Here is a 27,242-nt window from a genome sequence, read left to right as displayed (position 1 = left end):
CTCATCCACATTTTTCAGGGACCAGAAAGAGGCTTCTTGGCTCTTCTTCCTATGTCACAAAGGGTCTCTCTTCGCACAACCCAACGTGCCAAAGTAGGGTTTCCTCAGACACCTAAAGGGCAGGTTCTTTTGGGGTGTTCCCCAACAGTACTACCCAAACCTGGCCAGGCTCAGCTTGCCTTCTGAGGCTCAGCGCTCGATGCCTAGGATCTAGCCTTCAACTTGAAGCACCGGCGCCCCAATCCCTGCCTGGCCCGAGGTAGTCAGGAAACAGTCAAGAGGTCACCAGCTGGGTGCAGCTGCGTCCCCACCCCCCACGCACGCACAAACGCCGGGTCGCCCGAACCCTATACCCCGCAGCGTTCGATCTCAGGACCCGGACACCCTGGGCCACGGTGCCCTTGGCTCGGCGCGCGGCGCTGTAGCAGCGCCCGCCTCTTGCTTCCCGCCTCCTGCCTCGGTGGCCGCGCAGGGTAGGTAGCTGGGGGGACCGGAAGGATGGCGAGGAAGTCGGAGAGGGTTTCCTGAGATGAGAGATTACTTCCGTCCGCGCGCTGGCCTCTCTCTGGAGCCGGCTGGCTGGGGCTCCGGGAGCGGGGTGCGCGGGGCTTGGCGGTGCCTTGCCACCTGCAGCGCCCGGGCAAGCCGCGAGGCCCTGCGGCTACGGCTCACCCCGGCCATCTTTGCAGGTGGGAGTCGAGAGCATCCTCAAGCGCCCAAGCCATGGTGGCTAAACAGCGGATCCGGATGGCTAACGAGAAGCACAGCAAAAACATCACCCAGAGGGGAAACGTAGCCAAAACCCTGGTAAGGCGGGGGCGGCGCCGGTCGGGCCGAGCTGGCAGGACCCGCGGGGCGGAGCGGGGCGGGGCGGGCGGGCCGTGGGCTCCGAGCCAGGCCTCCCGGCCCCTCCTCCGGGGTCCCGCAAGCTGGGGGATCCAGCCGGGCTCTGGGGGCGCAGACTGCCCTGCTTTCTCGTGGGCGGAGAGGGCTCTGGTTGGTGGAGCCTCCCCAAGAGAATGAGCCATCGTCCTTGAAAATGAAAAAAAGCTAAAAGCTGCATCTTAGGGGCCAGTGAAGCCAACTGGGCTGGGAGCCTAGTAGGTGAATGAATTAATGAACGAAAGAACGAACGAATGATAGAATGCCACTTATCCCCAGCTTCCAGACTCCGCCCCTTGACTCTCTTCCCACCCCCATGCTAAGGTTTTTCTTTCCACCCTTTTTGTGATCATCTGTCTCTTCTCCCTGTGTGTGTGTGTGTGTGTGTGTGTGTGTATGTGTATACATATATATTTTATATATATGGTTTAAAAGTAGGGCGTGAGATTCCAAGCTACATTTCTCTTCACCCTCCTTTTTCTTTTGCAAAATGAAGCCACCTCAGCCAACGCTTAAGTGCATCATTACTGCCTATAATTCACCGTATGGATTCTGGCTCATTATAATGCTGTAACTGTAGCGACCAGCTTATTGCCCTAGGTTCTTTGCTCCCAGACTGTGTATTAAAGCTTTACCCCTGGAATCTTAAGTAAACTGTGTACGTTAGGTGCAGAGGTTTCCTTTAGGAAACCAAGTTATCTGCTCCAGAAAATGTCAGGCCTGTGACTTTGAACCATCCGAGGCTTGAGTGGGTTGCATCGTTGCGAAGAACTGGTTTGCAAAGGCGCCTGGAATCTATTATCCCATAAGATTATGGGGAAGTCCAGCCGAAGCTTGGGGTTTGTCTGGAATCACAGACTTGATGAGGCAATGCCTTTTAGCAAAGAAATTATGTTGGTTTGATTAACTGAGGGAAAAGCTGGATATGTAGTCATCACACCGGAATTCTTGTTAAACCAAGCAGAATTGTGGCAGAGAAGCCATGGCGTCAAACTACTCGGAGCTTTGTACACAGCCCCAGGCTTAAGTAACCCTTAAAATTCCTTCTTTGGGGAACTGGAGCATTCAGCTATGATTGGAGGGGACAAAATGCCAAGGCACCATAGAATGGGAACCATATTTTTTGCAGGGATCTGTTTCCCCTATGAGGTTTTACTGGGTGGGGGCAGGGAGCCACTGCCCAAGTTGGCATTAAAGGCAATTATTTTATGCTCTTAGTAGATAATTTCTTCCTTCTCAAGGTGGCAGACCTATTTCCTGACATAGCAGAAAGATGTAGATGTGGCTCTTTCTAAAGAACGACGGAATCCAAGTTCAGATGTAAAATGATCTCAGTTGACAGCTTATGTGGGGGCGAGGGCAAGGACAAGAACTAATTTGCAGGGCTATTTTCTCCATCAGCCTCTGTGGACTTGAGAGAATGTTGAAGGCCTAAAACAAAGCAAAAAAATCATTGGCTTCAAAATAAGAAAAGAAGATGGGAAAACGCCATGGAGTGGATATAACTCACCATCTGCAATCCAACTCAACATTTCCAGCTACATTTAAGTTACATTTAATGTATGGTATAAGTGCATTTGACAGGTTCTGCTATGCCATGGATGGCCCTCTTCAGCAGTGCCTGGCGCCTCTGAGGACCTGTAATTGACCAGACTAAATTCTGTAATGAAAGGCTTCAAAACCAAGCCCCAATAAATGTTTGTTTTCAGTTGTTTTGAAGGGTCTTTTGGTGAGCCGTATTATAAGTGGATCAGCATCCAAAAAGAAAACAAGACTTTTCTCTGTAAATCCTGAATCTTTGTTGTTTTAATTACAAGTCAAACATGGTTATACTTTGGTAGAAGTTGCTAGGTTATTTCTCCGTCAGTGAAGCAAGCCAATTCAAGTCCGATTAGATTAAATTAAAGGCAGGTTTACTCAGAAGGTGTTCTTAAGGCGAGCTCACTGGCCCCACAGAGGGAGGCTATGGAAGTCACCATGGGGTGATGGGGAGAGGAAGGGTGTACACAGAAGAAAGAGAGAGGGAAACCGAGAGAGAGAGAGAGAGAGAGAGAGAGAGAGAGAGAGAGAGAGAGAGAGAAGAGACCAAAATGTAGGAGAGGGAGGGTGGGGGAGGGGAGAAAGGGAGAGAGGGAGGGAGAGAGAGGGGAGACCAAAATGTGTGGATAATATATAGGGAAGAGGCTCTGGGAGAAGGGCAGCCCTGGCCCAGCCTCTGGACTGGCAGGGTTGGGGGCAGGGTATGCCAGGTAGGGATGGAGGGATGCTGGGAGGAGACCTGGAGGCCAGGTCTGCTTTGATATGTAAAATGTGCACCTCAGTCCCTTGTCCCCTTCTGAGGCCAAACAGGAGTAACTAATTCTTAGACTGACTTAAGTAAATGGGAACAGATTTGCAAGTTCCAGTTAAAAAAAAATCAAGCTCACTGTTCCAAAGTCAGCCTCTGTCACTGTATGCGGGCAGATTAGCTAATGGCTTTTGGGTAAATGAATGTTTTCCTCCCAGATAGCAGATCGAGACAAGAAACAGAAATGGAAGGGCTGTTTGGGGATTGAACAGTAGGAAATCCTCCACAGTGAAAGGGAATTTAGATTGTAGGTTTCTGAGCTGCCCTGCAAGGATTTTATCAAAGAAAAAGACAGCCCTTCACGTGTTGGGCCCTCATGTCTGAGGTGAGCCTTGCCCTTTATAGAATTGCTGTAGAAAACCTTTTCCTCTGTCTTTTGCAGCAGTATAATGGTACTTATGTGACTTGTCCTAGTGGAGTTGTACTGGCACCCTTTCCAGGAAAAATTACGGCTCTCTGAAGGGGATGTACTGGTGTTATGATCAGCCGGGTGTTCCAGAGCTCCGAAAGCCCACAACTAATTTCCATTCACCGGGGAATGGCATCCAAAAGGGTTTTGTATTACATACACCGGGCTACAGGATGTCTAATTTGTGTTTAACTGTAGGTATAAAATACAGGACTCCATTTGGCATCCTTAGTAGCCCAGTGATTCGTATAGAGATTCGTGGGTTCCCTTATTGGCTTTGCTGGGAATAGAGCTGAGGTAAATCTTTTCATAATGTGCTGTGAGTTCCAACAGTGGCAATGGGATTGGAGTCTGAGAGAAACTAGGACAGTAACGTTCTAGAAGAGAGCAGGGAGGGGCCAGTGTCACACTCTGCTCAAGTGACTTTAAAATCTCTGTTGTTTACTTGGTCTGAGTTTAGGCTAATCTTCCGTGACACACTAAAGCTATACTGTGAAATTCTTAAAGAAGTGCTTGGTTCTTTTCTGATCCAAAACAATGACCTATTATATTATGACTCCCCAGGAAGCATGCTGGTCAAGGCCAGAGAATGAGTGGCTTTAATCTTTAGTCAAAATCGACCTGCTGCTGACACATGGATCTCTACTTCAGTATCTAGTAAGAAAAATACAAGGAAGGCCCACTTGTTACCATCAATTACGGAGTCTTAGTGAAAGGAAAGCTGAGCATGCCACTCAGTTGGTAGACTTGCTTGTGCAAGGTAGCCCTGCACCTCATCCTTAGCAGCATGTAAAACTGGGAGTGGTGTCGCATGCTGGTAATTCTAACACTTGGGAGGTGAAAAGGGCTACACACTGTGTTCAAGGCCAGCCTGGACTAGAAGAAAGCCTGTGTCAAAAAATAAATAAATAAAAGAGCAGTAATCTTTGCAGACTCACATTTTACCTGACCTGTGAAATCACATTTCATGAACCATGCATGCTCATTCTTAAGTGAACATTTATTATCTTCTTTAAGTCGGTGAGAAACATGCATGCTCATTCTTAAATGAACATTTATTTTCTCCTTTATTTAAGTCTGTGACAGATTTTGCTCTGTATTGATGCCTCAGAGAAACTCGTTGCCAGTCCTTGTGGGGCCTCCAGTATAGTGGAAAGATGGATATTACACATGCTCTCTGGGGAGTCAAGAATTCTAAACTATAAAAAATGTCAAGAAAATGTACTTGGTCATACAAATGACAAACCTGAGTAAGGTAGAAAAAGCCTAAGAAAGTAATAGGTGATTTGAGACCTAAAAAATTGTGGCTTGATCTATTAAAAGGAGGAAGAGGAAGAGGAAAAAGAATTCCTATTTTTTTCAGTACTGGGGACGAAGACCAGGGCCTTGTGTGTGCTAGGCAAGTGCACTACCACTGAGCTATGTAATGAAATACGGTTGTCCTATGTGGCCCATGCTGGCCTTGAACTTACTATGTAATCTCAAATTCACAATCAAACTACCCTAGCCACCTCATTGCTGAGATTCTAGGTATGTGCCAACAGCAAATGAAGAATATTATTAAATAATAGGATGGCAGTTATCAATAAATACAGCATGTCTTTTTAGCTTTAATACAAAGAACTTTTCCGGGAAGCAAATTGAAGAAGGCTTGTACGGTTCTGTTCGAAACTTTACTAAAACTTGCACATCGGAAAATTATATCCTGCCCAGCAGCGCCGTTCATCTTCTTTTGGAACACTAATAGGGTACACCTCCTAAATGTGTAGCTGCCAGAGCTGCATAGACACGGACGCATTTCTGCACGTACTTTATAATGTTGGGTATATATTCAAACGTTCACAGCCTTTGATTGAAACCCACAGCTTGAGTTTGTGATTTGATCCGAAAGCAAACATTTACAGATTATCTTTTTTTACCCGTGTACTTCTCTCTGTGCGCTCCTTAGCTTAGAGTGACTGTAGCCTATCTTTTGCTCAAGTTATTGAGGAAACAACCCCCGTTTTGTGCCCTGCCCCATTCTAGTCTTGATTCTTTTGTTTGATAAGTCCCTGTTTTTTCTGGCATCTTCCCTAAAACTTGGGTGTGTTCCGTTGTTCATTCATTTGGTCTTTACGAGCATCTGCACACAGGCCTAAGGGTGTTGGCAGAGGGATTATTCGTTTTATACCCTTGTGTAGCTGCGAGTTTAGCTGACCGCTTTGTGCTTCCGACAGGTTGCATGTGCACACCCACCCAAGAGCTGCCTAGATTCTCGAATGAAAGACACACAAAGACAGACAGACAGACAGACAGACACACACACACACACACACACACACACGCACACACACGAGCACGTCAGTTAATTTTAAATATGCCTTGACTAACTAAAAGGCTGGTCAGTTCTAATCCTACCTGTGGCTAGCATACATTTCCCTCCAGTATTCCTGGTTCAATACCTTCTAAATTTATGTTTGATCTTTGCTGCCATATTACCTTCTAGGCTTACCCAGAAGGCTGCGTTCCCTTTCCACCTACATTTTGGATGCATTTTCTTCTGCCGCTCTAAATCTGACCCATCTCCCTCTGAGACATGGTGATCTCTCTCTTCCTCTCTTCTACTTCCTAACCCTCGCAAATCCCCCACATCCTGCCTCAATCCATCTGCCCAGCCATTGGCCATTGGCTCTTTATTGATCTATCCAAGGGGACAAGGACCTTCAGGGTTTGGACACACAGATTCCCAATTTGGGGGCTGGATTAATTCAAAGCATTAGAACCAATCCCCAACACCTTTGCTCTTGTTCTGAGAAGAGCATCAGGCATGCCAGGCTCTGCAGATGCCGCTGTCCTGCTTCCCAGAGTGTAGAGACTCCTCTGAGTTGCAAGCATCAGTAAGGCTTGCCAGCTCTCTTAGAATATGTTGCTCCTCTATCATCCACTTCCCAGAACGCTTTTATGGTCACAAGGGCTTTCTTCATTTTTAATATACTGATGTTTTGGGGAAAATGTCTGGACCTTCTGGGAATGCACAGACACAAGCATGAAAGATGAATCTGGTCATGAAAGACACCTAAACCGGGCGGTGGTGGCGCACGCCTTTAATCCCAGCACTTGGGAGGCAGAAGCAGGTGGGTTTCTGAGTTCAAGGCCAGCCTGGTCTACAGAGGAGTTCCAGAACAGCCACGGCTATACAGAGAAACCCTGTCTCGAAGAAAAAAAAAAAAAAAAGAAAGACACCCAAGCTCAGGAATGAATTGAACCCCATCTCTTACTCAGTAGCAAACTTTGAACCTCAAATTATCAACTGCAAAATAGGAATAATAATAATAATAATAATAATAATAATAATAATAATAATAATGCTTGCACTGAGCCATTTGGTCTAGAGACAACACACATGGACTACCTGGACTATGCTTTTGACAGAGCGACCCAGTTATTGTTAATATCACTCACCTTTAGAATCACCATGTATACCTCATTCACCTCTATGACATTTTAGAACACCAAATTCATAAATAGTAATAAAGTAATAAATGACTTGTTCTATAGAATTTTCACCCAGTTTCTTATAACTGGCTTTCCTCAGCCATATAAACCACTAAGAGTTGCACCCGGGAGGATGCAAGAGTCCATCACTCATACCCAGTAGGATCCTTGGCACATACAATACCTAGCAGCACCCTGTAAATGTTTCCCAAATCAGTGAACCTAACCTTAATTTTTCTATTCCCTTACAGAGGCCACAAGAAGAGAAATATCCTGTTGGGCCATGGCTGCTGGCCCTGTTTGTTTTTGTTGTCTGTGGCTCAGGTATGGTATTTCACTGAATTATAGCCTGTGTTCTCCGCTGTCCTTGAGAAACCATGTTTTTGTCCACAACCTAAATACACAAAGAAGTATTGATTTGGGGTTCAAGTTCATTGCAGCCTTAAACCTTAATCTTTATGGGCTTTTATTTATTTTCTATTCCAAGTATGGCGAGACAGAGTTCATACACTATCAAATCATAGTCATAAAGTGATTACAAGAAATTTAAATGTGTTGTAGATGCCGTGAAGGTCAGCCGGGTTGTTCCGTGGACACACAACCGAAATACAGATTTGGAATAGGAAGTAGATTACTTATCTGCTCGAGATAAATCCACATTCCAAAGACAGGGAGAGGCCTTAGGCCTTGGAGCGTTCTGTAGAAATCTCAAACAGAACGGATTCTTTGACCTAAGCCACAGATACAGGTCTCTTGATACTTTGGGTTGGCAGGTTCAGAGAGCTGTGCTTAAACACTCGCCAATGCGTGTACATATATGCACAAGGGTCATGAGCAAAGACGAAAAGCATTCAGTTCTGATTGAATGCTGGGAGTGGAGCCTTGCTCTGTGTACTAAGTTTCTGCAATCCTGCTAAGTGGATATTACTTTATCTAAATACAGGGCATAGCTTCAGGGGGCCCCATCCATCTCTGTCACCTCCGTTTCTGAGGAGAGGGGGTGTAAGAAGTCTGTGTCTTCCTGTGTATGCTTAGGCATTCCACCAAGACACATTTATGCTCCAGGGTCAAGAGAAGCCCATCACTACTGATGGTCCAGCACCTTGATCTTAAAGAGATTGCTTTCCCAAGGTTACAGAATCTCTTGGGGGTGGGTGGGGGCAACATCCGAAGCACTTGGGGATATCACTGCTTGTGTTTGAAATATCTTAAAGGGGACTTGATGTTTCAAGAAGAGAAAATTATCTGCTTGAAAAATAAAAATTCTTAGCCTTGTCAGATTTTCCTCTGGGGGAAGCTACCTGGCATATGAGTGCTCTCATAACTGATTTGAATACATTCATCCAATCTATGACTGTTTCAAGGAATGGGGCGACTACTTCCCAAAGAAGCAAAAGCTGCCACAATCCATGCTGGAATGCATGCGTATTTGGGTAGCTAAGGCAGAAGGAACATCATTTTGAGGCCAGCTTTGGGCTACACAGAAAGTTCAAGGCCCACCTTGGCTGCACAGTGAGACCTGTCTCGAAACCAAGAGCAACAACAACACCACCACAGAGCTCTATCCTCACTCTCTTTTGCGCGTGCGGATGTCTTGAATACGACTGCCTGGTAGATCCATCTTCGGATTGAACTCCTCTGGCTGACTCAACCTGGCCTCAAAAGATGTGCGGTCTAGGCCCGTCTTCCGGATGCACCCAGTGACTTTCTTACAGTACAGCATTAATACCTTCAGAAGATTGCCTAAAGAGCTGTGACCTACAGAGGCAGGAAGATTACTGCCACTCTTGACTGTACTACCTGCTTCTGTTACCATGACCAGATTTCCAGCCTAACCCTCATGCTTTTGAGCCAGGGCTCCATCCAGTCTTTCTTCACATTAGCTCCCTGCTGGCCTCAAAGTATATCTGTGCACTTCTTTACCCCCAAAGAACCCACATCCCCCAACACACCCTTTCCTTTTCCCTGGTCCTCATCACTTCAAATGAGTCATTTCCTTGCTGATTGTCTATCCCCTCCCACAGGAACACTCAAGGGAAACCGTGTTTCTTTCCCACCGATCCTACGCAGTACTTGATATATAGCGAGTGAGTGCTGAGGTGGGTTAGTGGGTGGCGGATGTGTGGCTGGATGACCAGATACTGCTTATACTACAGATGGGTACCTGGCTTACTTTTCAAGTTCTAATGTAAAGCTGCCCAATTCAAAAACTTTTGATCGTTGGCTGTCTTTCCACAGTGGCCAGGTTCACAAATGTACGTGAGAGGTTTGTTGACTTTGTGATCTATTATGCAGTACAGTCAGTAGTATTACATGGTGTAGTCAACAGGCATCTGTGGTAACATTGTACACAAATGTAAGAGACTGTGTTGCAGGGAAGCCCTGGTTCTTCCTCCAAGCCCCATGCTCCCATCTAGCTAGGCTCCACTCTTGACTAGATCATAATGACAATACCTATTTATTTTGGCCTACATTTTGCCACGTGGCTGGTTAACTGTGCTCAGGTACCCTGTGTCCATCTCATCACATTTTATCCTCAGACTTCCTGCACCTGGCTCTATCCCAGAATCCTTTCTCCTCCCAGACATCCCACCTTCCATTTCCTGTCTAAGCCATAGGTCATAGGCTTTTAAATTGACAGGTAATACATCCATACAATACATATTCTTTCTCCAAGATTGATCTGTTAATATAGCACCTCCCCCTGCATGGAAGTACTCACCTGGAAATCACAGCCTCTGATGTTGTGCCTAATTTTTCACCTAAAAATGGAATAAAACAAACCTTTGCCTTAAGCACGCCAGCCTACATTAAAAAGTTATCTGTGCGCTTAAGCTTTATGACCAGTATATAGACAGATAGGTTTTGAACTTTGAGCCTCAAATATAATTATCGTCTCCCAGTGCTATGATCTCTGAGCAGATATTATACTTCCAAGTCACCAATGAGAGGTCTGGACTTGGAGAAAGCTGTGGGGCACAGTGAGGCAGCCTCCCTCAACTTGACTTTGAATGTCTGCACTTTGCAGCCCTGAAATCTGACTCTATGTCGGGTTTTGGAATGCAAACTCCTTAGGAGCTTGTGGGTCTGTCAGGGGTGGCCAGGACGGGAGCTGGGGCAGCACAGGACATAATACCCCAGGTTGACCACGTTAGCTCAGCAATTGTGGGTAACAAGAGCCTTCCTCAGCACACAGGGCCGAGAAGGGAACTCCCTGCAGTTGAGTTGAGTAAGCATTCAGGCAGAATCGGTCAGGAAGGTGAACCCCACAAGAAGGAATAGAAATGTGCCAGAGGCACATAAGCATCCCACAAGCCCAGTCACAGGACCCGTATCCCTGTTGCCCGGGTGATAAGTTGATCTCTAGCCAATGCGTGTTTCTTTTCTAGCATCACATTTTCTAGTGAGGGCATTGTTGCTCTCCAACGTAGTTTGTCTGGGCACAAGCCAGTAGAGCATTCTGGTCTGACCTCTTTTTCTCAAATCTATGTGCCTTGCATAAATGCCACATGTCTATGACTCTCCTAGAGTCCCGTCAGGCTCAATGACCAGCAGTGACTGTTGCCTATGCAGGCTTTGTTTTGTGCCTCCCCTCCCCCACCCCATGAGCTTGTCAGGTCCTTGGGATATGAACCTATAAGGCTCAGAGAACAGACTTACTATACCCACCCATCTCCTCCCACCTTTGTGTTTCTTTGGGGGGATATTGAAGATAAAACCCAAGACCTCCTTCATGTTAGACATTTTTCCCACTGTGCTTCCTAACCTGTCTTCTACTGTCTGTATGGCACCCAGTTCAGTCTCTCTAGCTAGACCATTTTTCTTCTCTACACAGGCAAGCTATGATGGCCAAGATGCTGTACTTTGTCCCCTCTTAATGTGCTGCCACCTCCCCCAAAGCAATGGCCCCCATCTCTTTTCAAGTTACTACTAAGACTGGTACACATATCACACACACATGCACACACACACACACACACACACACACACACTTCTCCTTGTAACAGCAGTCGTATGGTTTTCATATACCTCAGCTCACACTTGCCTCTGTTCTCACAGGGTCACGTCACTCTTCCCAGCTTGTTCTTGGTGCATACCATGCCATCTTTATACATGGCCCTTTCTAAACAGAACTTGTCATGAAAAACACAATTGTTCCCTTAGCTCTATCCCCAAGGCCAGCTTTACAGGATTATTCATTCATCTCACAGAACCCTTCCAGCTCTTCTCCCTCTTACACCCTTTAAGGGTCACGGACTATACCTCCCCTCTCATCTCTCCATTAGAAAGGATGTGATTCTTGTCAACTCACTCCTGTATTGCGCCTCTGCTTTAGTGACGTGCCTTCCTGCTGACATTAAGATGCTAGACACCCTCATCCCTGAAGTGTCTACCTCAAGTTCTTGCTCTAAAATCCAGCACGGGAAGATGTTCTCCTTCTCACATCTCACTGTAGTACACGCGAAAGTGCCTGCCCCGCCCTTGCCCACCATGGTGGGCTGTCGCTCAGTGAAGGGGTCCCACACCTCTGCGCAGTCACTCTGCCCTTCTCCATCTTCTGCCTCTTCTTTCACTATCATATACACCTGGAGTAAGCAAAAGTTTTGTCCCACTAAGTTTCCGAGACAGCTTACTGCCATCGGTGAGCTCCTAGGGTCTCTCTTAATTTGTGTATGTCCATAGAGACACTGAGGACACGGTAACGACTCATGAGTGACGATATTGATCGTCTGTGCTCATCCTTTGAAAGTCTCTCTGCTTCCATCCCTTATTTTATTAACCTACTTTCCTAGCTGATGAGCAAAGTGCCCTTTTTAGAAATAGTGTCACAGTGCTGGTGGTAAATAACTATTCGGGTCAGGCTAGTAGTAAGAAACACATGGACTATTTTTTCCTCACTGTAATCTCAGGGAGAATTGGGGGTGTCAAGGAGCTAGCATTAAACCTCTGCTCATTTACTGGTCCCATTATGTGGAGAAGCTGGTTAACAAACCTGAGAGTCTGGCATAGCTTCCCTCCTGTGGGCCTTCCTCATTTGGGGCATTTGCCCTTTCTGGAGTCGGCACCTGGAGGCTTCAGCACAGACTCACATCAAGGAAATGCCATCACCACACTGAGAAGTCAAGACGAAGCAGAAGACCTCCCGGGGCTGCCTGAAGTCACCATCATCCGAGTCCCGCCAAACCTCCTCTTCCTTCTTGCCAGACAGCTGGTTAGAATCTCTAATAATCACCCAGAGGAAGCACGAGAGCTGAGGTTGCATAAGTGCACCTGCGGACGAAGGACAGCTTACTGCAGATGGGCCCTCGAGCAAGGACTTCTCGGCAACCCAGGAGGAGCCCTGGGAGCGAAGGACAGTAAGGAATCTGCCAGCCGTGAGGATTCTCTGGTAGTTAGATGAATGACACTGGACAACTTAGTGCCCTCTCAGTGTTGGTTTTCTTGTACAGAAGATGGAGGTGTGAGCTGGACATGGTGGTACTTGTCTGTAATTCCCACACTTACCCAAGACGCTGAGGCAGGAAGATCATGAGTTTGAGGCTAGTCTTGAGATGTAGTAAGACTCTGACTCAAGGGGGGAGGGGCAGTCTACCACAGATGTTGAATGGTTCTGGGGAATCTGGCTCACTACAAGCCCAAACCTGCCATCACTCGTTACCAATACCAGTGTCTCATAGAAAACGTCAGTCCAGTGCTGGAGGGCTTACCTCACATCTCCTTCTCACAGGCTGTGGATCTAATTGGCAGGCCCAGCCTCAATTTTCCATTCTTGGTCTACCAGAAAACCATCAGCCGGCATGCCTGCCGGCCTCTGGCTTCCGAGGATGAATGAGAGCCGTTCTCAGGGCTAACGCTGCTTCCCTGTGTGATAAAACATAAACACCGTCCCCACCCAAGCGAAAGGAAGCATCGCTGCACAGACCAACCTCAGAGAGTAGCGGCGTATACTTCAGACTAGCATACAACACTGTCTCATTTCCTTAAAGGAATGAGAATACACTCCCGTTCTGTGCAGTTTTCCATGTGAGATTCATGGGATTAAAGGCGTGCGCCACCACGCCCGGCTTCCATGTGAGATTCAAAACAGTGGGACTCGTGTGCTCCTTTGAGACTACGGTTGCCCAACAGGGACATCTCTGGACCATTTCTTGCTTTGTTACAATTTGTTTAGTTTAGTAGCTGGCTTTATTTTTATTAATACTATATGGATTATATCTGAAATGTAAAACTTATTTCTCTATCAGATGCCTGCCCTTAGCCTGGGATTTGGGAGTCCTTGAGCCTGCTGAACTGGCTGGATTTGTCTCTCTCTGCTTAATCTCTCCAGATATAGACCCACGTTGAAGCCCGTGGGATTCACGTGTCCTGTGGGAGGTTGTCCCCACCCTCTGGCCCCTTCTTCCCTCTTTTTATCTTCTTCTTCAGGTAGTGGGGCCTCTTTACTGAGAAGCAGTGTCTCCTGCAACAGTCGGTCCTGGCTTTCCAAGCCATCACGTTGGAGGGCTGCTTGGTTTTTTTGTTTGTTTGTTTTCTTGGTTTTTTTTCTCAAGTCTCAGAGACAAGCATCATCCAGAAGGCCGCTCCGTGACTGCTCCCTGCAGAGCTGCTGTCACACCAATACTCCAGCTGCTATCTCCTCAAGCCTCTCACAGTCTTGGAGAGTTGCAGACTTGGTGCTGTTCCCCAATCCACTGGTGGATTTCCTTGTGACTATTCATGCATCAAACTACAAGTCCTAGCTTCCTCCTCTTCCTCTTTGGTTAGTGTCTTTACACTGTAATACCGGAGACTGAACCACATTCTGTCTCTTCACTTACTTAGGGAAAACACGACCACCAGGCTATACTCCCAGCCTCCCCACCAAACCCCCAATAATTAGACAGTAGGAAGCAATTGATTAGTGATGTCTGCCACGAACATGGTGTGGTCACCAGAGCCAAAACCTCTTTGTAATCACCTGGACTAAACTTTTTTATGGTATTCAGAGAACAACTATGTTCAATATTTTGCACTTTCCTCCTTGACCAAATGCCTCCTAAACATTTCCTCTTAATATGCTATCTGGGCAGCTTTTTAAATGTAGACTTAGCATGTGCATACTTCCGGTGGTCTTACAGTGCTCTTCATCTCTCCCGAGCCCAGACTATGATACTGTGCACTGGCAAAGAACAGCAGTCTGAGGTGTTCTCTTTGAGGCAAAGATGTATGCTGTTCCATCCTCAACCGCATCCTGTGCCAGCTTCAGCTGGGATCAGTGGAGCCGCTTAATCCCCAGCATCCTTTGCTTCTCTGCTGGAACCTCTTACATGCCAATCAACACCTCAGTTCCTCCCAGGCTATCCCTCCCTTGTGTATTCTTAATTTGAATTTTATTTCTCCTCTCTGTCAAACCTTAGTGTTCATTTCCTAATTAGAAATTGAGAGTTTTAAGGGTTTTCAAAGCCTGGGTATTCTTGAGCTTCCAGATCAAAGGGAATGAGTAGTGGGTAGCATTACCCAATGACTGTCATTTCCTCTGTCGTTTTCAGTGAGCGTGTATTTTATAATCAACTATTTCCGAGAACAAAGCCCTAGGTGAGCACTTGTTGGCCTGTTTCTTTTGGAAGGCTGCGGACTTCTGCTAAAAGCTTGATAAATTAAACAGCAACTGGTTAATTGGAGTGGTGATGTGGTTGCTGTGCGTGTTTGTGTTTAGATACATGAATGTTAGGTAATGTGTAGGTTTCTACCTGTGTCAATACATGTAGATTCTGTGTTTACACCTATGTTTATGTATAGATGTGTAGATTTCTAGGTGTATGTATTTATATATACATGTGTTTCTGTGTCCATGTGTTTACATGTGTATGTGTTTATTTAATTGTAGATTTACATATATGTCTGTTTGTGGATTTCTGTGTTTCCATGGGTTTGTGTCAGTATATGTATTTGTGCATCCATGTATACTTTGCTATATGGTGTTATATATATTCTTACGTATATGTTAGGTTTCTATGTGTGATCATGTGTGTTGTATGTCTGTGTCTATGTCTGTGTGCATGTATACAAGATGTGTTTCTGTGTATGTGTGTGGGGGTAGGGTGTGTGTTGAGGAAGGTTTCTGCATATGTGTAATGTATATGGATGCACATGTGTGTATGTGTGTGAATACATGTGTACCAGTGTGTCAGCATGTATGTGCCTATATGTGCCCGTGTCTATGTATTTTTGTATATGTGTTTGTATGTGTCTATGTATTTATCTTTGTGTGTGTGTAGGCCTGCTGCCCTGTGTTGCTAGATATTCTGATTTTCCTATCTGTAGAAAGCAGCAACCATCTTTGCTCACCAAACAGTAACTAGGATCTGGTCCTCAGTGCAGAGTCAAAGCCTTTGTGCAGAGCCTGCTCTGTTTATGTGGTGCTGCACAGCCAGCTCCCCTGTCTCTGGGTGGGGACCGGTGATTTGTTTGTCACTTGACTGCCTGCACTTTCCTCCTGGACTCTCCAGGGACTCTGCCTGCAGGAGTTGGGGGTGGGAACAGAGACAGCATTATCCCAAGCAGGTCCCTTTTTCAGGACAGCCTGTTTAAGAACTGATGTGAAGTGACTCTCTGAGATGTTCTCGGCAGGGCCTGAACTCTTCCCCCTTGCCTAGCCTCAAGTGTCGAACAGTCGATCGCTGTCCTTGAGTGGATGCCCTGGTAGACATCCATACCAGTAGGGCCGCACCCTGGCCTTCCTCAAGGCTGGCCTTTTATGTTCAGGATGATATGGGGGAGGAAAAAGGCAGAGTCCCAAGTGTGGCAGGACAAAGAGCTTCTTCCCTTCGTGTCTTCTTCCCTGTGCTCCCTGTGTGACCCTCATGTGGTCACCAGCATCGTGATGCTACATCTTTGAGCCCAAGGCTCAGGCACCAAAATAGGACCTTTTGCAACAGCTAAGAAACTCTTTTGTGAAAGGTGGCAGCTGCTGCTGCTGCTGCTTTCGGAGTGTGTCAGCTGCAAGCCACTATGTGGACAGAGTTAGCTCAGCTGCTAAGAGTTCTAACACCAACCCCAGCCTCTGCTGAAACCTGGTCCGGCCACTTACTTCCCAGCTGTGTAGGCTTCCAAGTTACTGATGCCCATTGTACACCTCAAGTCTCGAATTGTTAAAGAGGGTGGAGTGGTTCTGAACTCACAACCCCCCCCCCAACAGCTCCTTCTGAGGGTCGACACCTAATATATAACTGCTCAGGGGCAGCAGGTGATGTCTTTATGTAATGACTGCCTCTGGCTCTTCTTCACACTGCCTCCCTCCCACTCACCCCTTCCCCAGTTAGGTTCTGATCAAGATTGTAAATGCTTAATTAGACCTACTTAGTAGCCCTGGTTCATTCTGGTACAATCATACATGATGGGGGAGGGAAGCTCTAAGCTACTAAACAACCTGCCCCATCTTGACCAGCTGCATCTAACAGGGACAGAGGGAACCTATTCTCTGCTTCTAAAAGGAACGCGTTCTGATCTAGCTGCAGCATGGGAGCAAGATTTGTACCTACCATTTCACTCACCGTTTCCTGAGGACTCACTGTGATGCCGGGCTCCGTGCATTTTCTTTCCTAACAACACAGCACCCAATGAGGAGGCTACTACACCCTTTCCCCAGACCATAAAACTGCCACATATGGAGAAAACCAGCCAGAATTTCCTATCTAAAAATTGAGATAGCTAGTTCCCAAACCTAGTTCTTCCAGACTCCAAACCCACATGGTTCCGTGGTCCGAAGGTTAGCATTCTGGACTCTGGGACTTCAAACCCCTGCTTTCTGTTATCCCACATTCCCTCTCATATAATTTCCTAAAAGAACTGTGGAGCAAACTTTGCTAACTTAAGACCTTGCATATGACTACATCGAATAGAGTTTGAACATCTTCTGGATTCTGCTGCCAGGGAACTGTTTTCTAAAATAGCCCAGATGTCTAACCATCTGCTTCCAAATGCAGAGAGAGTTCCCCAACCACAGGCTGCTCTTTCATTGGTTCCCTGCCACAGGCTGCTCTTTCATTGGTTCCCCAACCACAGGCTGCTCTTTCATTTGTTCCCTAACCACATGCTACCCTTTCATTGGTTCCCCGCCACAGACTGTGCTCTCATTGATTCCCCAGCCATAGGCTGCTCTTTCATTGGTTCACCAGTGTTCCCACGCCCCTCCTTTCCTGGAAACTTGCTTCAGGATAGACTTAAATCGCCAATGTTTGCAGGTTGACTACATAAATACTGGCTTTTCCTGGAGACTGCCAGAGAAAGTCACCCCAAAGACCATCATGAGGTGCATGAGAACCGGACAGCCCCAGAGGACCAAGACACGGACGGTCTGGAGGAGACATCTCAGCAGCCATCGACTCTCGCAAGGTGACCTCTGGCACTCTTTCCATGTGCCCCTGTGTAGGATCTCTTTCTGTGAGGCCATCCCAATCTATGTTAATAACACTTGCTTTTTGACACCTTCCTTCCCTAACCTATCTCTGGCATCTCTTTAGTCTTTCTTCTCTGGAACAGCCTGTGGAAAATGGCACCTGGCTTGTGTCTTTGTGTTTCTCTCTCCAAGAGCTTACTGGGTCAACTTTGCTCTGCCTTGTCTCCTGACACTTCTTGTCTTGCAGGGGACCCATGCTTTTCTTTAACCAGCTTTTCTTCATCTTTTTTCTTAATAAAAAATAAAGTTTGATTTCTATAGTTCTTATCTGCCTAAAGGATATTGAACTGGCCTGCTTTGATCTCTTCTTGGCAACTCTCTTGATCTCTCTTATCATTAAGTATTTCTCTACAATAAAAGTGGCCTTGAGCCTCTCATTGGAGCAGAGTTCCAGTTTCTGCCTCTTTCCTATGAGACACACCCCAGGGGTTCATGCATTTTCATGGCTACAGCTACATCTTGCTGGGTCCATTTCTTATCTGTCTTGAATAATGAAGCTGTTAATGTGGATACGCTAGCACCTCTGGGGCGTGTTGACGTCGGTGTGCCCACAACCAATTTATATTTCCACCAGCACTAAGTAGGGTTTTTTTCTTTCCCCACATTCTCACCAGTATTTGCAGCATTTGATGTCAGTGGCATTTTGTTTTATTTTGTTTTTGTTTTTTTTTCCTTGATTCTGATTGGTGAGAGATAGACTCTCACAGTGTTTATTTGTGTTGCTTTATGGCTAATGAAGTTGATCACTTTTTGAAAGGCTTAACAAATGTCTGTTCAGTTCATCCACTGATTTATAGATGGGGTGGGATGGTTTTTTGGTTTTTGTTTGTCGATCATTTGTTTTGGTATTTGATTTTTCTAGCAACCATGAAAGAATGTTACAACACATTCTTAGGAGAATATGCCATACACTCATGTTTAAGATTGTCTGCTCCAAGGTGTCAAAGACATTCTCTCTGGAGGAAATGAGAAAGTAGTCATGTGGCAGGAAAACGCACAGATTTCAGATAGATTAGCCTGGGACAAGCTCTGTGGCTGAGCCAGGGAGTTTTGGACATCATGAAAGAACTCCTGCACAAGGGAAAGACTGCCCAGTGACTGCACAGGCTGGCAGGGGCCAGAGTCTGCAGGTCATGGGAGTCCTGTGGAGAAGTTAGCAAGAAGTCATTTCTGGTTTGCTTTATACAGGGGCTAATCCCATACTATCTGTTTCTATTTAAAAGCTAAATCTGAGTACCTTGCAGAAAAGGGATTGAAGAAGAGCCAGAGTAGAGCAGTTGGAAGTCATTGTAGAGTTCGGGAAAGGTGGGGGGAGGGGACCAGAACTAGGAGGGTCTCTGAGGTGATGGAGAGAAGAATATTTATCCCAAGATCCTCACGTAGAGTCCATAGGTCATCATCAGTCAGAAGGTCCTAGATGACACTGAAGCTTGGGATTTACATACAAGGTGTAAGATGATGTCACTAACTTATCTGTGTGAAGACAAAATGAGAAAGCCCATCAGTAGCTAGATACTAGACAGTGGAGATCCGCTGCTCATGGACAGAGAATCCCATGGTGAGTGATCACTGGCTGAGCGGCCAGGACAGATCGCCCCAGGAGAAAGAATATAACAAGGAGAGTCAGATCACAAAGGTTGTGGAGGAATTCCAGTGCACGAGCTCGCGTGGTGGAGGAAGGCAACCCCATAAATCTCTCGGAGAAGAAAGAGATAAAAAGAAGAAACTAAGAGGCCAAGACCTTCAAAGGACAAAAGAGGAGCACTTCAGAAGGGAGCACCCAGTGGTAGGGAGGAGGGGAGTGAGACAAGAGAAGGCGGAGGACCAGCTTCACACTAAGTGATACAGAGGAGAGAGCAGAAGGCAGATGAGGGGTGGGGTGGGAATCAAAGGTAAGGGCTTGAAGAGGATGGCTTTGTGCAGCTCCTTAGACGTATGGACCAGCTGCAGCGAGATAGAGCATCTCGCACATTGAAGCTTGAGTTGGTTGAAAGAGGGGAGGTGAAGAACTTTGAGCCATGAGCATCTAAGGCGATGGTTCTCAACATGTAGATCCAGTGACTTTCACAAGGATTTCCTAAGACCATCAGAAAACATGTTTGCATTACGATTCATAATAGCAGCAAACTTACAGTTACGAAGTAGCAACAAAAATAATTTTATGATTGGGGGTCACCACAACATGCAGAACTGTATTAAAGGGTCGCAGCATTCGGGGGAGGCGAGAACCACTGATCTCAGATCTCTGAAGGTCAGGATCCCAAACACGGATAGGGAAGTGCAGGGCCTATTCGCTCTGGAAGTCCCTGCTCCTGCGGAGACTTTGCTGAGCCTGTTTGTATCCCGCCCAGGGCCTGGTGGCTGTCCTGGAATTCCCGCCTCACTGCCCTTTCTTGGCACATCTCTTCCCTCCAGTCTAGCCTGCCCTCCGCCCCACTCCTGCAGCCCATTCGTTCGGCTGTTTTCTCAGCTTTGCTCGCCCACTGTGAAGTTATTAACTTGTCAGGGTCTAGACTCCCCGGTTCCCTTCCCCTCCTCTTTGATCTCACTGCTGGCTCCCTTCCTGTTTGCAGCCTGGGAAGTCAGCCTTCAGAGCAAGGGTCAGTCGGCAGGGCCCTGTTGGCAGGCACACGGAATTTCAAGCAAAAATAATTGGTATAAAATAGAGAGAACTCCTTGAAGCCATCAGTACAACTGGACTAGGAATAATAAACACCCACAACTCGCCACCATCTCAGATGTGAACTTAAAATAGACTTCAGTCATTTCTCCAAGAGGGAGTTGTTCTGTAGACAAAGTAAAAGTTACAAATAATTGGCGTGCTAATTCAAGGCATCAGTTAGGATCAGATATGACTATCAAGGAATATTCAAATAGGCAGATTGTTTTAATATATGTCTTGGCCCCTCCGAGGCTTACCAACTTTGTCTAAGATTCCTTAGACTAATAGTTCTGAAAAAAAAAAGAATTGAACTGTCTGATTCTGACCTAGAACTTCTAAAGTCACGACTTAATATGAAGTTTGAGCTACTAAAGACATAGCCTGTTTCCTATCCAGTGACCGATGGCCCATGGGTCCTCAGATGAAATTTAGGAAAAGGTAACATTTTTAGCATTAACTGTGGGCAGGTAGACTTTTCCATAGGTGACTATTTATCCCTGGGAATCTCTGGTTTTCCAACAGAGACAGTAGAACTCAGAACTGTAAATCCTCAGTTTCTGCCTTTCCAGGATGCAGAGATCATGGAAGTTCCATTGTCATGGGTATGCAAGGGGCAGCAGTCACTACTAACTCAGGCTTCAGTTAGGATCAGATGTGGCTAGCAAAGAATAGGGGTCAGTACTGTAATAGGAATGAATGCAGGCTCAGGGTCTAATCTGAAAGGTTGAAATCCAGACTATCCCCAGAGCTAAAACCTTCTGAAGGCTAACATGACCCCATAAGTGGGAAATTCTACATTTGACCTCATGTAATGAGCAGGCCACAGACAAACTTCAGGTGCAGTCAAAATATTGTATAAAATGATCTTTAGGGGATGGAGAGATGGCTCAGTCCTTAAGACCCCTTAACCTACTTCAAAGTTCCCACATCAGGCACAGACACCTATAACTCCAGCTCCAAGGTTCTGATGGCCTCTTCTAGCCTCCAAGGGAACCAGCACAGACATGATGCACACATTGATGAGCAAGTACACACACACACACACACAGTTTTCTTTTAAAGAAATCATCATAAATATATGCTAGGTATAAATGAAACATACATAAATTTCATGTTTAGACTTGTGTCTCATCCTGTAGTATCTCATTGTGTATGCATGAACCTCAAATCTAAAATTAAAAAAAAAGCCTGCAACATATCTGGTCCCAGGCTATTATATCGCTTAATCCCTTGATAGTGTGGTACCTGCTTCTCAGGAGAGGGAGTAACCTAGTTTATTTGTCCACTCACAGAGGCTGGGATCGAACCCTTGCTTGATGAGATTTGCATGACTCTCATCCCAGAACGTGACATGCATGTGGCTTTTTTCCTAATGTGACGGAGTATCTAGCTCCCTCATGCCATTCTTACTGAGTCAGACCTCTGACTGCTTAATCTCTACTTCTCTGTCAGGCTTGCTGCAGAGGACAGAAACATCAGGGTATTTTTTCTTTTCTTTTCTTTTTTTTTTTTTTTTTTTTTGGTTTTTCGAGACAGGGTTTCTCTGTGGTGTACTCTTGGCTGTCCTGGAACTCACTCTGTAGACCAGGCTGGCCTCGAACTCAGAAATCCGCCTGCCTCTGCCTCCCAAGTGCTGGGATTAAAGGAGTGCGCCACCACGCCCGGCTATTTTTTCTTTTTAAGTGATTAAGTTCTGGTGAGAAACTTCCCCACCCAGAGCCAGCCAAGGTTCCAAAATTAGCCAAGAAAACCTGTGAGCAGAGCCAGAATTAAATAGTGTAAGCTGCTGTCTATACAGTCCTAAGTATCTATACAAATTCTAAATCCATTTAAGCTTAGTCCACAGCGGCAAAGTTACTGCATGTGAGGCAATAATGCCAGGATGTGACCAGCAGCAACAATCAGGAGACACAATAATAAGAGACAGGAAGGAGCCATGCCGGTGGTCAAACATTGTATCCTCCTGAGGATACCACAGCAAAGGCTTTTTACCTATTGTCTCTCATTGTGATATGTATGGATGCTCACTGCGTATTCATCAAGAGAGACTGTTCATGTCATGATTAGCTTTTCCAGTTCAGGAAGATGATGATGTATATGGTGTTTCTAGAGAAAAACTTTCCCCCTAGCAAAAAAAAAAAAAAAAATCACCGACACTTTGTTTACCTTAAAATCTTGCTGCCCAAAGGAGATTTCCCAGGGCCCCCTTCCTTTGGCATTCCTTCTTGTCTCCAAGTGCACTTTGTGTGCCCATTAGGACGTTGACCATCCCCACTGCAAAATCCTGAGACTAGAAGTCTCTCCAGTCTCAGCTTCTTGCTGCTGATGCAATGATGCCAAAGGTGGGAAAGTCAAGGCCTCAGAACTCTGCTCCATGCACACAATTCTGTTGCACAGTGTCACCTTCAGACTCCAAGGTGTACATGAGACATACTTGAATTCCATGTTGAGGCTTGGGGCCTATCCCTAAGAAACCTCACTGGATATACAAATTCTCCAATATATATACCTGAAATCTTCACCACTCTGGTCTCGAGCATTCGGGTAAGAGCTTTCCAGGTGCCTAGTCCCCGGAGGTCATAGCACCCCAGACGACTCCTTTTCTAGGGGTTCCTAAGAGCCCCGCTTTCCGGTGGTCCCTTAGAAACTAGAGTTTCCTGGTTATTTTCTAGGATGACTTTGTGCCAAGAGTGAATAAGAGTCATGACAGTTCTGTGTTTATCCTTGTTTTATACAGTGATTAAACGAGATGCAGCCCAGCCTCCCTCTAAAAAGTAGAAATTAATCATATTCAAGTAACTGCAGTTTCTCTTCCGGTTTATCATCCTCCTTAGCATTAAGAGCCACCAATCACTGGGGAAGGTGTTTTTAAAAAACAAAAAGAGCAGAACAGAGCTTTCCTCCCCAAACACACACACACACACACACACACACACACACACACACACACACACACCTTTTCCCAAAGGCCCATAGCTAAAACCAGGTTAGGTGTTACTTAACCAGTTTTCCCCAAACACACCAGGCCCCCAGAAAGTTCTCTGTGAGCTTCAGGCTCCCACACTGTCCCATGTACCAACAGCTCAGCTAGTTAAAGGGGGAACCAACTCCATATTCACAGGGAAGCGGTAAGTCAGATGTGCTCGGGGGTCATGGGCAGCAGAGACCAGCCTCGTGTGTGTGCTCCGAGCACCTGGCCTGCCCGCCCCCTCAGAACGGGCTGTTGTACAGGTCATGGCCATTTTAAAAAGTCAGACTCACTGAACTGCTTAATGCAGGAGTTTCTGCATGAAGGCCCACATCTCTCTTCCCAGCAGCCCCAGAACGGAGATGGGGAAGGAAGCCAAGAGTATCTTCCATGCCTCAGGGATTTCTGGCTGCAGCTCCTGGTGGAATTAGCAAAAGTTATCTATTAATCCCAGAGGCATCCATCAACAGCCAGAGCCAGGCTGTCTCTTTGAACGAAATTCACTGACCCCTACCCCCCACCCCCCTTGTTAACGTATCTAGGAAGCATCTAATCAGCTCTGAGCTGCAGCTAATCAGCTCTGAGCTAGCCAGTGAGGGGCAGAGGCAGCAGAAGCAGGCTGCTGGGAGGATTGGGTTTCCAGCGTTAGCTGTCTGGTTTCTGAGCTGTCTGGTTTCTTTCCTCTTCCAGCTATCTTCCAGATCATACAGAGCATAAGGATGGGCATGTGAGAGGGCCAGGAAGTTGTACGCTGATGCCCTCCTGCTGGCAGGTGAAGGACCACTGAGACCGTCAGCTGGTCTTTAGGAAGCAAACAAGCCATGGGAGATAGAAAGGAGGTCCCCCGTTCCCTCCCACTCCATGGTGGAGGTCAGACCAAATTGCCTTCTCACAAGACATCTCCGTGCATCCGTGTCCTCCAGCGGAAAGGACTCTGCTCTACTGTTGGCTGATCGGAAGTCACGTGGGGGGCCCCCAGCGGCGGCGGCGCTGGCTGGCTGGCTGGTTGGTTCCCTGGGTTTCACTGTGGTGTGCATGTGGCCCTCTGAGCGACCACCCCTTTACATCCTGCCAATCAATCTCTTCTGTGTCAGGAATTGGTTTTACAAATAAATGTCTTCATTCAACCTTAATACCATGTGCGAGTTACCGTGCGAAGCACAAGCAGCAAAGGGGGCCAAAGAGGGACTGGCCGGGGGCGGCTGAGGACTGGGCTAGGCAATGGGGATCCAGAGCTGGGTTTACCGGGTCCCCACCCTGACTCCACATCATTGCTTGAATTCAGTTATAGGCAGCTCTGATGGTCTTGCTTTTGTTACACACTTGTTTTTAATACGTGTGTTCATATATACTTGTGTATGTATGAATTCGGATATGTATGTATCTCTTGTTTGGGTTATGTTGTTCCTTTCTTCAGTCCAAAAAAGGCGTCTATAATGTGTGCTATAGTCTGATTAGCTGTTATCTCCCTGTAGTCTCCCTGAAAGCAGCCCAGACCCAGATGTCTCCCGCCTCTTGGTAAAAACCACCCTACCCGAGGGCCCAGCGGCTGACTGTTGAGCGCTGAAGAGCACAAGTCTCTTTAGCACTCTGGGTGGGCAGCAGGCTCTCCTCTCCCTCCCAGACTCCTCCTTATAAAGCTCAATGTCACAGAAAGAAGTGACAGCAACAGGCCCCGAGATCTCAGGCAGGCTTAAGAACAGCTACATGCAACGTTAAGCACTTGGTAGTTATTTAATTCCATCTTTGTATTGCTAAGTCCTATTTTTCATTTTTTTCTAACATGACGAGAACGTTAAGGACGGAAGTACTGGAAGGGGTTAGTAAGATTTCATTAAGAGGCGCGTTTCCAATCAGGGTGTTTAGATCTTGAGTTTCACCTGCATCTTTGGTGATGCTCTTGAACGCTGTCCATCCTCTCACCTTCTGAGTTTCCCAACAGACTTCTCTCCCTTCCATCCTCCTTCCTACCCCACCAAAAAGGCAACGTGATGGTCCCCACATCAGCACCCCCGTACAGAAATCGACACCTTGTGCTAGGGTCAGCAGCCCGGCTGCCCACCAAGAGGTAGAAGCGGCTTCACGTTCCAGGCTACCTTGCCCCATCACCTCTTTTGACTCCCATGATGTGTTTGTGTCTTTCTCTCCATTGCCTTGATTAAAAGTATATGTACTACACACCATCAAAGTCTGTTCCTAGGCCAGGGCATTATGGCTCTGTTTTGAAGGAACTCAAGTCCCCTCTCCTTAATGTAGACTTTACTATAAGGGTACCTACCAGGCAAAGGGGACTGGTTATCATTTCAATGGGAAAGTGTCACTTCTGCAAAAGTCAGCTCCAGGGGAACCCAGCCCAACTCTGGGTCACAGAGATCGACAGTCGGCCGATCAGCTACCATCCAGAAAACTGCCCTGGCTGATTCCTTCCCCCGCCATGCAATTCACCCACCAATTGGTTTTCCATTAGTTTCCAGGTTGCCTCCTGGAAGTGCTTGTATGTACCATTCTCTCTGTGTGCCTGGTTCCATCAGTCCTCTGCAGAGACAAGACCTGCCACGGGCACCTGAGGATCACTGCTGATCCACTCTCTACAGCAGGAGGTGTAGTCATGTGACACCTAGTAAGCTCTAATCAGCCACCCAATGGCAGCATTCCCACATGACAAGTTTTGTGAATGGTGCATACTCTTGCCTCACAGACACTGGTTTTCTTCTACACGACTTAACTCTTTAAGTGCCAGTTGCATCTTTTACAGCTGATTTTATAGGTCATAAACGGGCTTAACCCACATCCTTAGAAACTTTGAACTACATGGGAAATTGAAGCCCTGGATGGGACACAGGTAAACTGAACTCCATGGGTAGGGAAAATTGGAATTTTACTTTACAGGCTGATAAACATCTAAGGTGATGTCTCCATCGAAGTCCATACTGCTGACACCTAGCAACTTCTCTGGGGGCTTAAGGTACATACATCATCAGATAGTGTCAAGAAAGTAGGGGCCATGTGGGCCTGTGGATGCAGTACCACCTTAAAAACACTGAAATAAAACAACTCCTTCAGAGGACAAGGAACAGGAGGCTGGGGTGTTTTTATGACTAGAAGGAGCACACAGACCTTTTATTAATCAGATCAAGTGAACCAGGTCTCATTTCATTATTAAGGTGACAAGCTGTAACACAGCGGCAACAGAAGCCTGTGGGCTGCCCACAGAAGCATTGACTTCTCTCACACAAAGTCCATGCAGGCTGGAGAGGGCTTTTGCCAAGGAGTGGCTTGGTATCCAGGTGCCTTGGCGACAGAAGCCATCTCAGCGACAGGTAGAAGTCAGAGGGCAGCAGATCTTGCCTTGGCCTAGAAGGGGCACCTCGCTTCAGTCACCACAAGGGCCCAACTAGACTAGTCACATGACCCGATCTGTTCTGCAAGGAAGTCTGGCGACATTAGAGCACAGATGATTATTTGGTGAGCTCTGCTTCTAGAAACCTTGACTCATGGTGCTTTCTGCATACTGTGTAATTATAGGGCTTTTTAAATTGAGGTCTGCCTTCTGGATGCACCTTGTCTTGGGTACTTAATCTCACCATGCACCCTTGGCTTCTGGAGTCACAGCTCTCAGATGGGAATTGCAGCCTTGCTGGGTGTCCCCGGAAGGTGATCATGTGGTTTCTCACCCAAGCCAGGATACTTTTAAGCATACAAACACACACAAAAATGAGTATTATTAATAATCCTAATGAGACACCAAAATGAATACATTGGGGCTCTTCCGGCTACAGCAAGCGTGAAAATCGTCATCTCGGAACATTAGGTTCAAACAGGTTTGGAAAACGTGGCCAAGGCAGAAATAAGTAAGCAGGTTATCAAACCCAAACTGCCAGGCTTCCCCCCTCCAGAGACAGAAGAGCGAGATTCTTTTACGTTTCTCCCTGCTCCACCCAAGAAAGAGATGGTACCCAAAGTTCAGGAAATATCTGTGAACCACACAAAGAAACAAATGAATAGTCCTTTGGTGAATACAAGATTTTGGCAGGGATCAAGCTGTACAAGGCAGAATAGAAT

At 46.5% G+C, this 27,242-nt stretch overlaps 1 protein-coding gene across 1 annotated transcript; it reads left to right on the top strand.

The window, feature by feature from the left end:
* Positions 1 to 345: 345 nt before the first annotated feature.
* Positions 346 to 24,302, top strand: Serp2 (stress associated endoplasmic reticulum protein family member 2). The gene is given in 5 exon segments (XM_029541673.1): positions 346 to 473; positions 690 to 807; positions 17,336 to 17,437; positions 17,440 to 17,486; positions 23,871 to 24,302. Coding segments are annotated over 4 exon segments (330 nt in total). The 5' UTR covers positions 346 to 473; positions 690 to 723; the 3' UTR covers positions 23,968 to 24,302.
* The last annotated feature ends 2,940 nt before the right edge of the window (positions 24,303 to 27,242 follow it).

Source organism: Mus pahari, chromosome 8, assembly GCF_900095145.1.
Source record: "Mus pahari chromosome 8, PAHARI_EIJ_v1.1, whole genome shotgun sequence".
Taxonomy (NCBI): Eukaryota; Metazoa; Chordata; class Mammalia; order Rodentia; family Muridae; genus Mus; species Mus pahari.
Note: the sequence above shows the minus strand (reverse complement) of the source record. Positions and strands in the feature narration are given on the sequence as shown.